Below are 16,624 nucleotides of genomic sequence, written 5' to 3'. Positions count from 1 at the left end.
CGAACATATTTTCTAGAATATCAAGTTGATATTTTTAAATACCAATTCAATCTTAAGAAAGATTAATTTTTAAAATAACATTTGAATTTTGCGCTCTCGATATCAGATAAAAATTTATTAAGAAAAAGAAAATAAAAATTGGGGAATCGGGAATTATCCCTGTTGCATAAGTTCCTGTTTTTCAAACTACTTTTAGTTACAGATTTTATCTGAAATAATAACTAAATTTATTGTATAATTAACAAATTATGAATATAAAAATCAAATAACTTACTAACTTGAGAAAAACATCTTGGTCGCTCGTGGGTTTTTACTCTTACTTAGTCATTTTTGTGTGTGTTACATAAACTAAATCTCTACTTAGTACATTTGCTAACCGCTTTTAAAGCCAAACCTCTTAAATTCAAAGAAATTGGACTTCGAGTTTTATTTTCTGATCAAAAAATAAAACTCAATCAAAAAATAAAACTCAAGGAATAAGTTTTATTTTTCAATCAGAAAATAAAAATCAAAAAGTAAGCGTTATTTGTCAAGCGGAAAATAATACTCAAAAAATAATCATTATTACTAGAGTTGAAATAAAACTCAAAAAATAATCATTACTTTTAGAGTTTTACAAAAAACTCAAAAAATAACGATTATTTTTGGATTAATAAATAAACTCAAAAAATAATCATTAAAGATTGAGTTTTTGGATAAAACTTATAATCTTTACGGTCCCTGATGTCAACAAACTTTGCAACCAATACTCACACTTGCAAGGACTGCCACACCCAGAAAAATGATGGACAACATTTTAGGTCATGCATAGCCTAAAACATTTTAAATGGACTAAAAGTTCCTTTTTAGGTCATGTACTGCCTAAAAATTTAAATTTTTGGTATATTTGCCCTACTATTTAGGTCCCGTATGGCCTAATATTTTAGGTCATCGTGGGCCTTAAAATTAATGCATTTTACCTAAATAAATTTGCACGGAACTCTGATACCGTTCTAGCGACGCTATAATTCCCAACCAGTTATAGCGCGGCTTGCATAGTAACCCACTTCGATCGTTGAATAAAACAGCGATTTCACTGCTGAACAGTGAAGCCTCTTCGCTCGTTTTTGTGTGTTGGCATAATGACGACTTCTTGAAGACTAAGCCGACATTGACCTCGAGTTAGCTATAAATTTCTCTGTATTTACTTTATAATATGAAACATTTTTCAGTACAAATTTTTAGGCCAAAGAAAGCCTAAAATTTTGGATAGGGGTTTTCTCATATTTTAAGGCAGCCAATTACCTAATATCTAGACCAAAAATTACCCCATTTTAGGCCATTAATGGCCTAAAATTTTAGGTCATACAATCCTAAATTTTATGCCATTCAAGGACTTAGCTCCAGTTTTAGGCCACTTTAACCTAAATTCTAGGCCATTTTTTGACATTTTAGGTCATTTTTTTTTCTGGGTGCAGTGCAGTCATACTTCAACGCACAACCGATGCTGTTAATTGGCGCCAACAACTGGACCTTGGCAGTACCTCGGAAGATTCGTGAAGGAAGACACAACGCCCCTATCGCCTCAAAGTGTTCACTGGGATGGAGCATTCAAGGATCAAGTAATTCAAACCGTCACATCTCCTTGCATCACTCTGATTGTAACTGGGCAGAAATCGACAGAACTGTTATCTGTGTATCTTCTTGAAGATACTTGTAAAAAAATCAACGGCCATTATGAAGTTGGCTTGCTTTGGGGCGATAAGGAAGTAACTTTGCCAGAAAGCTATTCTACGGCTTTAAAGCGCCTCAATTGCCTACGAGCCAAAACCAATAAGGACCCAGACCTCTTCGATCAAATACAAGGACAAATCGACAATCTCATAGCAAAAGGCTACGCAGTCGAGCTCCAACCGAAGATGTAGCTGCATTGCCCTTAATCCTAACAAGCCAAATAAAATAAGACTAGTATGGGATGCCGCTTCAAAAAGCCACGGAAAATCGCTTAATTATTTTATGCTGAATGGACCCGATTATCTGCACCAATTGACTGATATTCTAATGTCATTTAGAGTCGGTCGTATCGCCGCATGTGCACACATCGCCGAAATGTTTCATCAGATAACCATTCAAGAAAGCGACAAACATGTACAACGATTTCTATGGCTCACCAAAAATTCTGCTCACCATGTACGAGACAAAAATGCATATGCATACAAGAGCTCAAATCCGCGCGCTTATGAATCCATAACACAGGCTCAATACGTGGAGGATCTCATTAATGACGATGATAAAGCCATTAAAGTTGCGTCTGAAGTCAAAGATATTCACTCCAAAGGCGGATTCATTATTAGAAATTGGATTTCCAACTCTACCGCAGTTCTTCAGCATTTCGGAGAGCGTCAAATCGACAGCCAAAATTCCAAAGACCTGGGTCCTGAGAAGGTGCTTGGTATGTATTGGGATCCCACCAGTGACGTCTTTAGGTACATTTTAAGATTTGCGAGATTGAAACGAGACGTCTTAAATGGTGATACACCGCCAACCAAACGCGAGGCTCTTCAAGTACTGATGTCCGTTCGATCCCCTTGGCCTTTTATCTTGCTACACCATCGGTCTGAAAATGCTACTCCAAAAGGCGTGGCGTACTGGAATAACTTGGGACGAAGAACTTCCGAATTCACTACTCGCCCTTTGGAGCCAATGGAAGACAGTACTACTGCACGCAGGAGAACTGGAGTTTCCTCGATACTATTCTACACTGTTGCCGAATGCAGATCGGACTGACTTGCATACATTCGTAGATGCAAGTGAAGACGCCTACGCGGCAGTTTCTTACCTCCGTATAAAGCAAGGAGACGACATCAAAACTCTATTGGTAGCCGCCAAATGTAAAGTTGCGCCTTTAAAACCCCTCTCCATTCCACGCATGGAACTCTTGGCAGCGGTAATGGGAGTAGGATTAGCAAAAAGGATAATGAACACCCGAGAACTAAAGATTGATACAACAACATACTGGTCCGATTCTAAAACCGTTCTTCAATGGCTAACTATGGACCCCGGAAGTTTCAGTCATTCGTAAGGCATCGAGTTGGCGAGATCGTAGACAGCACCAACCGCAACCAGTGGCGCTGGGTTCCGACAAAGGAGAACGTTGCTGACTTAGCTACGAAGTTCTTTAAGACTCCTGATGCATATAGATGGATCAATGGCCCACCATTTTTGCTCCATATGTTCCACGAGAACTTAATTCGAAGCCAATTCTACATAGCACGTCTGCGAATCTTGTACAAAAATGTTCGAAAGGCATGTCAGAAGTGCAAAAACTCCAATTCGTCGCCACAAGTGCCCCAAATGGCACCGATACCAGCAGCCAGACTCGCATGCTTTGAAAGACCCTTCACCTATACTGGGGTGGACTATTTTGGCCCCATATTGGTACATGTTGGCAGGCATAAGGAAAAGCTCTGGGGAGTTCTATTCACTTGCCTAACCCCTAGAGCTGTACACATAGAAGTAGCATATAAGCTCGACGTAAGCGCATGTATAATGTGTCTCAAAAGCTTTATGGCGCTCCGCGGAACTCCGAAAGAAATTTTCTCCGACAACGGAACCAACTTCAAAGCCACAGAGAAGGTGGTACAGGAGGACTTCAGGAAGATTGACTTTAATGATAAAACCATACAGTATGAAGCTATAAAGTGGCGTTTTAGCCCACCAGCTGCACCCCACATGGGAGGAGCGTGGGAGCGACTAGTCCGATCAGTAAAAACAGTACTAAAATCAATCTGCCCGGCGAATAATTTCAATGATTAACCTTTGTGTCCCTAGATTCAGCCGATGACGCCGAGATGACGCCCTTACACCAAATCACTTGCTATTAGGCTCATCGAGCGGCTACAAACCAATAGCAGATCACAACACCGATCTAAGGCTGCGATGGCATCAAACCCAAGCAATTGCTGACAAGTTTTGGAAACGATGGGTGAAGGAATATACACCAACACTAACTAGGCGCAGCAAATGGTTCACTAAACGCCCCCCCATCGCCGTTGGTGATGTAGTCGTCGTAATTGATGATCAACTACCGAGGAACCTGTAGCCAAATGGGCGTATAACAGCGAAGGTTGGTCAAGTTCGCAGAACTACCATTTGGACACCAAAAGGAACTATGATCCGTCTAGTCGCCAAAATAGCAGTCTTGGACGTCGGATTTCAGGAAAGTGGACATCCGAAGGACTTTCACGGGGGGAAGGGGGTGGGGGGGGGGGTGGTGGAATGTTACCGCCGTAATTTAAATTGTTAAGCCTGTCGCCAAATCGAATTGCCACTTATGCTAATGTGGCAACACCAGAATGGCAGCTCTACGTAAAAGAAGCCACTTGAGCAAAAACCAGCGAAGCAGCAACACAAAGTTTTTTAAAGCTCTCTATTATAATTTAAAATTTGATTTAAATAAAGACCGCTACATAAATTTGTCAACCTTAAACTGTTTATTAAACTGCCTATTATTAACATCGGTGCCTCAACAGTTGACATTCCATAAAAATCTCAAACTTTGTAAAATTATCGTTATTTTTTATGAAATTACATTTCTTAAGCTAGATAAGCCAAATCGACCACTTTTCCAGCCTTTTTCCCTTCGCAGGCATTTTCTTTTGGCTATAACTTTTGAACGTTCGGATTTTATTATAAGACCCCTTTTTCGACGGGTATTTTCAATATGAAAAAAACTAAAACATTGCGGGGAGGCATTTATCCCCACCGGCCCCAATAGCTCCAAAATTCGAAACTTTCACTGTTTTACTTTCTTCGCTCTCTCTTCCAAGAAAATTGATTTTCTTAAAGTCTTGGTATGCAATCCTGTTAGTTTTTGCGATACACCCAAAAAAAAAACCGAAAGTTTACATTTAATGAGCGTTGTATTAAAAGTATACTACAGCTAGTATCAAACTGTCAGTATTAATTCAAAACTAAATAATGTAAGGAGCAGGCTCAATAGTGTTAAGTTAAGACTAAATAGTGTTAAGTTTATGTCCTGAGTTTAATTTCTATACCGAAGTTTCGATTTTCGTTCCTGGTGTGAAGCCAGGATGCTCTGGTTTGGAACCTGGACATTTCGAACAGAAAAAGTGTTACCGCCTTTTAATCTTATTCGACGCGTTAGTACTTTAATGGTTTGACATTAGTGTATTTTGTAAACGACGCTGCGGTCTGTTTAAGGTTTGTTTGTGAAAATTTCTTGTGAAAATTTTAATATTTTCTTATTTTGGGCTTATTTGAAATGTAAGTACATTTAAATTGTGTCTTAGTGCATAACTAATGAGTAAATTCTTTTCTTTTTTCTGACACCAAGTTGAATTGCGCTCCAGATGCCGGGAAACTAAGGATCTTGCAATTGGCTTGCAATTTTTCTGACCGCGGCCAGCGCAATGTTTACTTCAATATCAGCGTCCCCGACCAAACTCCGGTGTTCATCTGGACGGCGACCACTCTGGAGATGATCAGCGACATAAGCGGTAAAACTGCATTTGCCCAAATATGCATACACACGTACATATTTTGTACATGTATTGTATTTATGTTTATTTGTTAAATTAAAAATTACCTTCAGTAATTTATAAAAATGTAAAAAATATTTTTAATAATATATGAAAAGTACAAAACAACATTTTTTGAATTTTTATACCCTTGTAGAGGGTATTATAATTTCAGTCAGATGTTTGCAACGCAGTGAAGGAGACGTTTCCGACCACATAAAGTATATATATTCTTGATCAGCACCAATAGCCGAGTCTATCTAGCCATGTCCGTCTGTCCGTCTGTCCGTTTCTATGCGAACTAGTCTCTCAGTTTTAAAGCTATCGCGATGAAACTTTCCCGAAAGCCTACTTTCTATTGCAGGTAGTACATATGTCGGAGCCAGCCGGATCGGACCACTATATCTTAAGGCTCCCAAACAAATATAAGAAAATTCATTGTAACTTTGTAGGAAGTAGGCGTTTTGATTCTTGACTACTTAAAAACAAAATTGAAATAAATCGAAACGCTGAATCTGGAATCCCTGGAACTGCACCGAGTGAGTATTCTTTTATCTACAAGGGTATATAAGCTTCGGCTGGCCGAAGGTAGCTTCCTTTCTTGTTTCTCTTTAATACGGGGTATAATATTTATACTGGCATTATACTAAATAGTATACAAAATAAACTAGCAGCCTAAATTTCAGTACACTGAGTGAGTATAAACTGTATACTCGTTAGTTTAAACTTGACAACTTCGAAAGTTGCATTTTTATACTTTCGAAGTCCATTAGCTTAATACTCAGAGTATCAAGAAATTTTTGACACTCAATAGTTTACTTTTAATGTAGAAATAGTTTAGTTTCTATGACCATTTTTTTTTGTTTGTTTTACGACTTTTTGAAAAGAAGCTACACCATGTATCAAACCATTAAAATACTAACGCGTCGAATAACATTAAAAAGTGGTAACACTTTTTCTGTTCGAAATGTCCAGGTTCCAAACCAGAGCATCCTGGTTTCACACCAGGAACGAAAATCGAAACTTCGTTATAGAAATTAAACTCAGGGCATAAACTTAACACTATTTAGTCTTAACTTAACACTATTGAGTCTGCTCCTTACATTATTTAGTTTTGAATTAATACTGACAGTTTGATACTAGCTGTAGTATACTTTTAATACAACGCTCATTAAATGTAAACTTTCGGTTTTTTTTTTGGGTGTAGGAAAAAGATTGGATGTATACAAACAAACAAACACAGGGACAACAAGAGAGAACGCTATAGTCGGGTTGGTGTCCCGGCTATCTAATACCCGTCCCTCGGCTAAAGGAAGTGCAAGGGAGATAGATAGACATATAAACTTTTTTTGATTGCATATAAATTTATAATGAATGTTCCGATTTTAAAAATGTCTTCTACATTTCGATAGGTACACCCAGAAAAAAAAGATTTCCGAACAATCCGTTCTCCTATTTTTGTTCTCACATTTTGAACGATGTTCTCAAGTCCTCCTAATTCAACACCAATATGTTCTAAAAGTGACCCCATTCGTTCAAAGCATGCCAGTATTTCGGTCAACTTTTTTTGATTGCGTATAAATTTATAATGATTGTTCCGATTTTAAAAATGTCTTCTACATTTCGATAGGTACACCCAGAAAAAAAAGAACGAAAAAAATCAAGAACATTTTTCATGATTTCCGAACAATCCGCTCTCCTATTTTTGTTCTCACATTTTGAACGATGTTCTCAAGTCCTCCTAATTCATCACCAATATGTTCTAAAAGTGACCCCATTCGTTCAAAGCATGCCAGTATTTCGGTCAAATTTTATGAATAAGCGTTCATGAACTGACAACAAACGGGCTTACGCTCTTTTTGACCCCGTTTGGGCTTGGTTTTTGAACGTTTCGAACGGATTTTTTTCTGGGTGTATAAATATACACAACAAAATTGCATTTATACTTCTCGGAAATCTTTAAAAATGTGGGCGCCAGACACATTTTAAAATCGTTAATGGGCGATTGTGGGCGTTAGAGGAGGCGTGGCGCTTGGCTTAAATAAACTTGCGCTGCGTAGGAAGCACAAGAATATGTGTGGGAAACCTCAACCTTCTAGCTTTTGCACGAATACAATATACCGTTTTACTCTACGAGTAACGGGTATAAAAATTTTCATGTAGAAAAGAGACCCAAAATCTTGAGTTTGGAATAACTTTTGAGCGGAGTTTCGGATTTGATTATATGGACGGCTGTCCATGTAGTGACGAAGCGCACCAGGAGAGTGTGCGAAGGCGACTACTATTATATAGCCGCAAAATTGAAAATCTGCTGTGATAGTCCGATCGAAAGGTATTGCAATAACTTAAAGGATTGCATACCAAGACTTTAAGAAAATCAATTGGCTTGGGAGAGAGAGCGGTGAAAGTGAAAAAATGAAAATTTCGAAATTTGGTGCTGTTGGGGCCGGTGGGGATAAATGCCCCCTCGCAATGTTTTAGTTGTATTCCTTTTGAAAAAACCCGTCGAATGAGGGGTCATTTGTCAAAATCCGACGCTCTGTTCAAAAGTTATAGCCAAAATAAGATTTCCTTCTTCTTCCCAAAATGAAAATTTAATTCTGTTTGTCAGTTTGTCAGTTTGTCAGTTTGTCCAAAACATGTTTCTTAAGTTTTGAAAATTTAATATGACGTTCATCCCATCGATATAAAAAACTTTTGTTCTACCACTTTTGGAAAAACTCGCTTGTTTAGCGGGAAAACAGCTATAAATAGCTGAAATTCGGAAAACCGTAACTTCTATACTACTAAAGCTACAGACTTGTGCTGCATCTTGTTTGAAAGGTATTTTTAAAAGCTATAAACGCCTTCTATATGCAATTTGTGTAAATGTAATAATTAAAAAGATATGAACAAAAGACAAATTTTTAAAACTTTTTTTTAGCTTTTTTTTATTTTTTTCAAAAACGGCTCTAACGATTTTCTTGAAAACTTTAAACTGTATAGCCCTTAAGATTCCTTAAATTTTGGTATATAACACATTACTGTAAAAAGTCACGTTTAAAAGTTATTTTTATACGAAAATAGCCACTTTTGCCAGCTCGAACAACTAAAGTTTCCTGAGTATTGAATTTTGTGTGAGGGTATCCGAACTGTATTTTAGGGTCATGGAATCAGTAAATTTGCACTTAAGAGTTCCATATAGGAATCTTTTGTTCTACGACTTTTGGAAAAAGCCGCTACTTTAGCGGGAAAAAAGCTAAAAATGGCTAAATTTCGTTAGTTTGTAAGTTCTACACTACTAAAGGTACAGACATGTGCCATACCTCGTTTAAAAGGTATTTTGAAATACTTTTTAACTTAATTTGTTTAAATACAATGGCTTACAAATTATGATTGACCAATTTAAATTTAAATGTATATATTAGCTCCTATGAGAGCAAATGTAAACAAACAAAAACTTCTGATATCAAATAAAAACACCTCTTAACCTCTTAAGTTCTGATATCAACATTTGTGACGAAAAATTATTACACTCGTCATTAAATAGACTTTCTAATCTTTTCTCATTCGGCCCGCCCTAGCAGACTATTCCAGCCTTTTTCCCTTCACAGGCATTTTCTATTGCAGCGTGCCGAATAAAAAAATATTAGAAAGTCTATTTAATGACGAGTGTAATAACTTTTCGTCACAAATGTTGATATCAGAACTTTTGTATGTTGAAGGTGCGATCGTCACTAGTTTTTTACCTCGTTAAGAGGTGTTTTTATTTGATCTTATTGAAAGTTATTATTTTTAATAAGAATACAACTAGGCTTATACAAGGGGCCATTTATCCCCACCGGCTCCAACAGCTCCAATCTTCTAAATTTTCACTTTTACATTTTCACCGTCCTCTGTCACATACCAAATGAAATTGTTTAATTCTTTTTTTTTTTGATTTTGCTTATTTATTTGTTTAGTCAGTACTTACCGGCTCGGTCACAATAACACCCACTAATAGCGGAGTTAAAAGCGGAAATATATTTCCAATGCCGTTTACAATGGCCATCAGCATGCCTGAGTGGTTGGGCGACATGTCGATGATGGTTAGGATGCTGCCAATTCCAGAGCCAGCGTTTAAGCCTGCATTGATTGTCATCAGGGCGATTGCCAGACTGCTCTGGCTTTTGTCCAGAAACCCGATTCCGATGAGAGCCGCCGCCGGGCCCCAGTAGGAAACGGTGTTTATTGACTTGCGCAGCGTCGTCAAGGACATCCACTGCCGAGACATGGCCACGTCCGCGAAGATTAGGTATACATAGGACATACCCCACATGGCCAGAAAGGGTAGGGCCGAGTAAAGGGCGTTGCTCTTGATGTCCATTTCCAGGACGCCGTGCATGTAGGATGGTGTCTGCAGCTGCATTGTGGAGTTGGCCCAGCCCTGAGCGCCTCGCACGATCAGTAGTGCATAGAAGGGTGCGGAAGTCCAGATGGCTCGCCATGGAATGGGAATCTTTTGGGCGTGGAAGCCATCAGGCCGCTTCATTGAGCTTTCGATGTGCTCCCTTTCCCGGGCTCCGATCAACCGGGAGCTGGGCGCGTTATTCGCGCCGAGAGTCACCCAGAGCACACACCAGAGTCCACAGGTGCCCGCCGACACGTAGAAGATTCCCGGCCACCCCATGGAGCCGTTTGCAATCAGACCACTGCTGGCCATGGCCAAAACTGACCCGCAGTCGGCCCCCGAGTAGGCAAAAGCACCCAATCGGTTGCGATCCTCGGGCGGAGACCACTTGGCCAGGTGCTCGTGTATGCATGGAAATATAAGTCCCTGGAAGAGACCCTCCACGATGCGTATGGTGCAAAAGGCCTGCCAACCGCCCCAGGTCACGCAGTAGGGCGTTAGCCCGCTCAGGACGGCCGTGCCCAGCGTAGGGATGAGCAGCACCGCCTTAGCGCCAAAGCGCCGAACCAGAAAACCGGCCGGAAATTGGGTGATGATGTAACCCCAATAAAAGCTGGACAGGACGTACGACTGCTGCTGTCCGGTCCAATCGTACTCCTGCAGATTGAATTTCGGCGATTACTGAGCGACGGAGGTGGCTATTAAATCGGACTTACCGGAAAGTTCAGATTGGTGGTGGCAGCATCCGTCATTGCCACTATGGCCACGCTTACGCTGAGTCTGGCTGTGTAGTTCACGACGATGGCCAGGAAAAGCAGAAGGGCTTGCAGGTGGCGTACGCCAATAACGGGACCTAGAGGTGCCAGTAGAGAAAATTACTCATTAATAATTTACAAAATTAAAAAAATGTCTCCTAAATTTCTACAGGTATTCATAAACACTATAAAATTGCATTTACGTTTTGTTTTTATCGGGATGATAGGATTGTGCTGAAACGCATTTCTAGTGGTAGGCGAAGGGTTTAGCAGTCCATTCTACAAAAAAACAAGAAAGGAAGCTAGCTTCGGTCAGCCGAAGCTTATATACCCTTGCAGCAAAATAAATACCTATAGTTTAATGCTCACTCGGTCCAGTTCCAGGGATTCCAGATTCAGCGTTTTTAAGTTGTCAAAAATCAAAACGCCTACTTCCTACAAAGTTACAATGAATTTTTATACCCTTGCAGAGGGTATTATAATTTCAGTCAGATGTTTGCAACTCAGTGAATGAGACGTTTCCGACCACATAAAGTATATATATTCTTGATCAGCATCACTAGACGAGTCGATCTAGCCATGTCCGTCTGTCCGTTTCTATGCGAACTAGTCTCTCAGTTTTAAAGCAATCGCGATGAAACTTTCCCGAAAGTCTTCTTTCTATTGCAGGTAGTACATATGTCGGAGCGAGCCGGATCGGACCACTATATCTTAAGGCTCCCAAAGGAATATTCAAACAAATATAAGAAAATTTATTGTAACTTTGTAGGAAGTAGTCGTTTTGATTTTTGACAACTTAAAAACAAAATTTAAATAGGGATAAATATTAGCCCATTTACCATTAAATTCCAATATTCTACATATTTTAAATAATTTACGATTCCAGAACTCTACTTTTGGCATATCTTTCTTATGCAGTAATTAATAATCAAATCCACGTAATAAGAAGCAAATCTCTTTAGCTGCAGGAAAAATTAGAGCTTTTTAACAGGTTAAAAATCCTTTAGCAGTTTTAAATTTTGTTTATGTAGCTTTAAATCAATTCTTAACTATCTAAGAATATCTTCAAAACAATTTTTGGTTTTATTCAAAATATTTCGAAAGAACGCGCGAACCATTTTGTAGGAATAGGTTTGGTTGGAATATTTTGAGACATTTTTTATATTAAGACTTATGCACACAAAAAAATTTGCTTGGTATAATTGACCAACAAAGATATACTGTGTTTATACGATGCCGAATTCACGCTATCATTTCACGCTTTCGGCTGATTCGTGTCTGTATAAACGCCATTTCGTGAATTCGGCAACCCACAAAAGTTCACAATGGCTGCGTTCAGCAGAACAACATGATCACTGATCACTGATGCAAAATTCTTGCATCATGATCAGTGATCATGTGCGTTCAGCAGAACTATCGTAAGAAATCCTTCAGTGATCAGTGATCATGTTGTTCTGCTGAACGCAGCCAATGATTTCAGCCAAAAAGCGTGATTTGGTGATAAGCAGATCTGGTAACTCTGTAAAAAATGATCGACGTTGCCAGATCGCTAGAAATTAAAGGCCTATCCCTATCAGCTGAGAGTGAATAAAAGCATGAATTCTCGGCTGTCGTATAAACAGGGGCTATTTCTATATCGCGCTTTCAAGAAATCGTGATTCCTATCGTATAATCATAGTAATAGTTATGTAACTTTTAAAATAGTTACGTGTATTTTGTTTTTGCTTTGGGTGTGTGTCTTTGCTAATTGTGTGTATTTTGTTGTTGTGGAATAACTATTTACTTAGTATAATTGACAATTTTGCTGGTTGAGGCCTGTTCGACAATTATTACAGTTGATTTTACCAAGTTTTTTTTTTGTGCACACAAAAAAATTTGCTTGGTAAAATTGACCAACAAAGATAGTTACGTAACTATTAAAATAGTTACGTGTACTTTGTTTTTGCTTTTGGTTTGTGTCTTTGCTAATTGTGTGTATTTTGTTATTGTGAAATGACTATTTTCTTAGTAGAATTGACAATTTTGCTGGTTGGGGCCTGTTTGACAATTATTACAGTTGATTTTACCAAGTTTTTTTTTGTGTGTGGTAGACGGTGACTGAGAAAAAATGTTATTCATTTAAAATCAAATAAATTAAACTAAATAATTATAATCATAATGTCTATAATCATTATATTTATTGATGATTTTAATTTATTTTACTCAAAATGTTTACAAATAATAATAAGAATAAATGTAGGACTCAAAAAAAAAAAAAATATAAAGAAAAGCCACGGTAAGACGATTATAATATTTGATCACATTTATCAAGCATTGCCATTAAATAACAAAGAAAACTATTATTGTTTTTTACATTTTTAAACATTTTCTGTGAAATAAAATAATTTGATCGTTAGATCGTGGCCTAAGCCATTTTTAAGTGTTGTTAAAAAATAAAAATTCGTGTTGTTAGTATTAATAACACGAAAAATGCCTCTTTTGAGCCAAATCTGGCTCGTTTTTTTCGGGTTGGTTTTTTGGCCCATTTTTACTGAATTTGGCTCTTTTTTGCTAATAACGATAAAAAATATTTTAAACTTGACAAAGACGAATTAATTTTTTTTTAATGCATTTTTTTTTTTGCAATTTTAAAAGTGTTGAAAGTCTGAAACCTAAAAGTGCCAGATCGAAACAAAATTGTTCCGCTGGTATGGTAATTTGGTATATGGACGGTTCTTTTACAAACCGAACACCCTTTCTTGGGTCACATTTTTGATTTGCCTGAAACTTTTTTATGTGTACTATTCGGAAAATAAAAAAACACGTGTATCAGGATTTGGCCGAAAAAATTTTTTGGTAAAATTACCAACAAAGATAGTTACGTAACTATTAAAATAGTTACGTGTATTTTGTTTTTGCTTTGGGTGTGTGTCTTTGCTAATTGTGTGTATTTTGTTGTTGTGGAATAACTATTTACTTAGTAGAATTGACAATTTTGCTGGTTGGGGCCTGTTTGACAATTATTACAGTTGATTTTAGTTTATTTGATTTTTTTTTGTGTGCAGTTGGGAATTATATATAAGGCATCGCAGAAGATTTGTAAAATTACTGTTGCATACTTTTAAATTAAAGAAGTTACGTTAGGGTAGTTATTGTTCATAGTTAGAAAACTATTTAAAATAGTACTCAAAGCAAAAACAAATACACGGACGACTATTTTTATTGCTTTAGTACTTTTTTTTATATTTACAAAACTATCTTCACTGGTCAATTTTATCAATTTTGTGTGTAGTTTAAATTAGAATAAATTGGATTTACTTAAAAAAATTTTTTTTTTTAGTTTGCGGTTATATACACTCTTACCATAAAAAGTAGCTACATTTCTGACAATCTTTTAATTTAAATTAATATTTTTGTTAATGTCTATTGATCTAAACTACCTTGTGGTGGAAAAATAAATAAGTTAGTCTATTTAATTACACAGGCCGACAAAATGTGACATGGGTCGGTGTCCAGGCCTGCCACCATTTTATTTCGATAAATGAGGCTTTTCTAAGCATAAGTTGCGACTACACCTATAGTCCATCAGCTCTGGTATTTGCGGTATCTTTAAATTAAGAAAATCACAAATTTTTTTCGTCTTTTGGGATATATCTTCAGGAGTGGTCAACTAATTTTGGTAATCTTTTCGGAAATAAATAGTTACATGTCTCTTTTATACGGTCGTTTTGGAAAATTCAACTCCTCAACACATGAGGAGGTGGGCGCATTCAAAATTTTAAAGTCACAGCAAAGTTTAAAAATCTTTATTTGTGAACAGCGTTTAAAAATTAAATAAAAATATTTTTTTCTACAATGCATTTTTGATCCAAAGACACCTTATGTCCCTAATTTTTAGGACACTCATCAGGTTTTTGTGTATTGTTTTGGAATTTTTTAAATTGTTTTTCTTACTTCCTTCACAGTGACGATTCACAAACATGATATTTTCCTCAAAAAAAGCTGTATTTTTCATTCGCTTAGAATGAATACCATAAGTATGTTCGCCAATATGGCTTAGAATCCTTTAAAGATTACATTCCCCCTGTACGGTTTATCACTTTTTTCTTGATTATAGCCGGGTCCATCTAGCCCATGTCCGTCTGTCCGTTTCTATGCGAACTAGTCTCTCAGTTTTAAAGCTATAGCGATGAAACTTTCCCAAAAGTCCTTTTACTATTGCAGGTAGGAAAGCCGAAGCTTATATACCCTCGCAGATCATTCCAATTAATTTAAAATCGCAAAAATGTTAAATTTCGTATTATTTTGACAATATTAATAAAAGCGCTTGAAACTCATCCAACAGAACCGAAAAAGGAGCAGTTGTCATTGTTAATGTTAATACATCCCTCCATCAAAAATTCAATGCTAGCATGATACATACACACGCACATGTTATGAGGCAGCTTTGATATTAGTTGAACTTCCTGTGGTCTGTGCTGGAAAAATGTTGATTTACTCACTAAATCTGTGGACTTCGATTCTTTTTTATACATTTCGTAAGCTTCCGACACGGTCAAAATCATGAAACGTTTTGCGACAAATTTCCCATTAATGTTTAAGGTGTGTTTTCTGCCCGCAGCTTGAACACTAATGTCGTCTTTTAGGTAAAAGTCTAAAAGCATTGAATATTTCTGAAAATCTGCAGACGTCTGAGCTTGATCTTCATTCTTGTTGCAACTTGAATACTTTTTCCGTACCGCTTTTATAACAGCCTTCTTCTTTTTCATGTCGCTTGGCAACGATTTTTCCACTTTCTTTACTGCCTTCCCCAAGGACTGCGCACTCCTGTACGCTGTATGAAAGTCTGTTACCATACAATTTTTCTTCTCACGAAGTTTTCTTTGTCGGAGTTTATCCTTTTCCTTTTTGTTTAAGTGCAACTCAGGGTCCGTCTCCATCATTTTCTTCAGTTTCAGTCGGTATTATCTCTTCCGGGATTTATTATGCCCGTTACTCGTAGAGTAAAAGGGTATATTGTATTCGTGCAAAAGTATGTAACAGCTAAAAAGAAGCGCTTCCGACCCTATAAAGTATATATACAGTGGCTCACAGCTTATTTCAACCAGTCTACACCAAAAACTTTAACAGCCCATAAAAACTAAACAAAACATGTTATCAAAATAATTTGAACGCAGAATACATCTATGAGGATACACATTAGTGTATAATAATTTTATGATTTTTTTAATATTTTTTTTTTAATTTTAATATCCAAAAAATAAGGCCACAGCTTATTTCAACCAGTTAACAAAAAAATCAGGGACCGTAAATAATGATTATTTTCGGTATTTTTAAATGAATAAATCACACACTTCCAATCAACATAGAACAAGCATGACTAGCACGTTTTTATCCTTTAAGGCTACACTATGAATATCCTAGATGATTTTTAATTTTTAATTGTTATATTTATTCTTCTATTGTTAAACATTATTTTTGAGCAAAAAAAATAAAAATCACAAATAATCATTATTTTTGAGCAAAAAAAATAAAACTCAAAAATAATGATTATTCGTGATTTTTATTTTTTTCGCTCAAAATAAAACTCACCAAGCAACAACTTTTAATCCTTTAAGGATATTGCCAATATTGTCCTATGTACTTATAAAGGGACCCTAAAGCAACAATTGACAACAACAACAACAACAACAAAACGTATTTTACCTGTGTTTGTTGCAATTATTTAATATAAGGTCAACTGTTACATATAGAGCAGCAGCAGCAGATATACACAATTACTAAAACAATGATTATAATGATAATGATAATCATCATAATGATCAACCAGTAGATTAGGTACATTAATTTTAAATTTATTATGCATTTATGTATTTATATAATTTTTATTTAATTTTAGGAATAACAATTTTGACAGCGACTCGCTCGACAAGTTGCACCTTTGGTCGGTTAGCATTATTTTAAGCGCAGAAAAGGCACGCTCTACGCTAACTTGGGTAGCT

At 36.8% G+C, this 16,624-nt stretch overlaps 2 protein-coding genes across 7 annotated transcripts in view; one reads left to right on the top strand and one right to left on the bottom strand.

The window, feature by feature from the left end:
- LOC108068516 (putative inorganic phosphate cotransporter) overlaps positions 1-16,624 on the bottom strand; it is a 60,446-nt gene that overhangs the window by 33,592 nt on the left and 10,230 nt on the right. For 5 of the 6 annotated variants that reach the window (XR_011418138.1, XR_006412128.2, XR_011418137.1 and 2 more), the window contains exons 2-3: positions 10,605-10,741; positions 9,472-10,545 (exon numbers count right to left, since the gene is read on the bottom strand). Coding sequence is in view for 3 of the 6 variants with exons in the window: in XM_044392801.2 (XP_044248736.1) it covers positions 9,472-10,545; positions 10,605-10,741 (1,211 nt within the window). In the remaining 3 variants the exon portion in view is untranslated. Of the gene's footprint in view, positions 1-9,361; positions 9,395-9,471; positions 10,546-10,604; positions 10,742-16,624 lie in introns of those variants that run through there. The other variant, XM_070213677.1, reaches the window with a different exon arrangement.
- LOC138912673 (uncharacterized) lies at positions 2,154-4,210 on the top strand. Its single transcript, XM_070213889.1, has 2 exons — positions 2,154-3,753; positions 3,811-4,210. Exons 1-2 carry the CDS (start codon positions 3,022-3,024, stop codon positions 3,832-3,834), a joined length of 756 nt encoding a protein of 251 aa, XP_070069990.1. The 5' UTR covers positions 2,154-3,021; the 3' UTR covers positions 3,835-4,210.

Source organism: Drosophila takahashii, chromosome 2R (genome assembly GCF_030179915.1).
Source record: "Drosophila takahashii strain IR98-3 E-12201 chromosome 2R, DtakHiC1v2, whole genome shotgun sequence".
NCBI classification, from domain to species: domain Eukaryota; kingdom Metazoa; phylum Arthropoda; class Insecta; order Diptera; family Drosophilidae; genus Drosophila; species Drosophila takahashii.
Note: the sequence above shows the minus strand (reverse complement) of the source record. Positions and strands in the feature narration are given on the sequence as shown.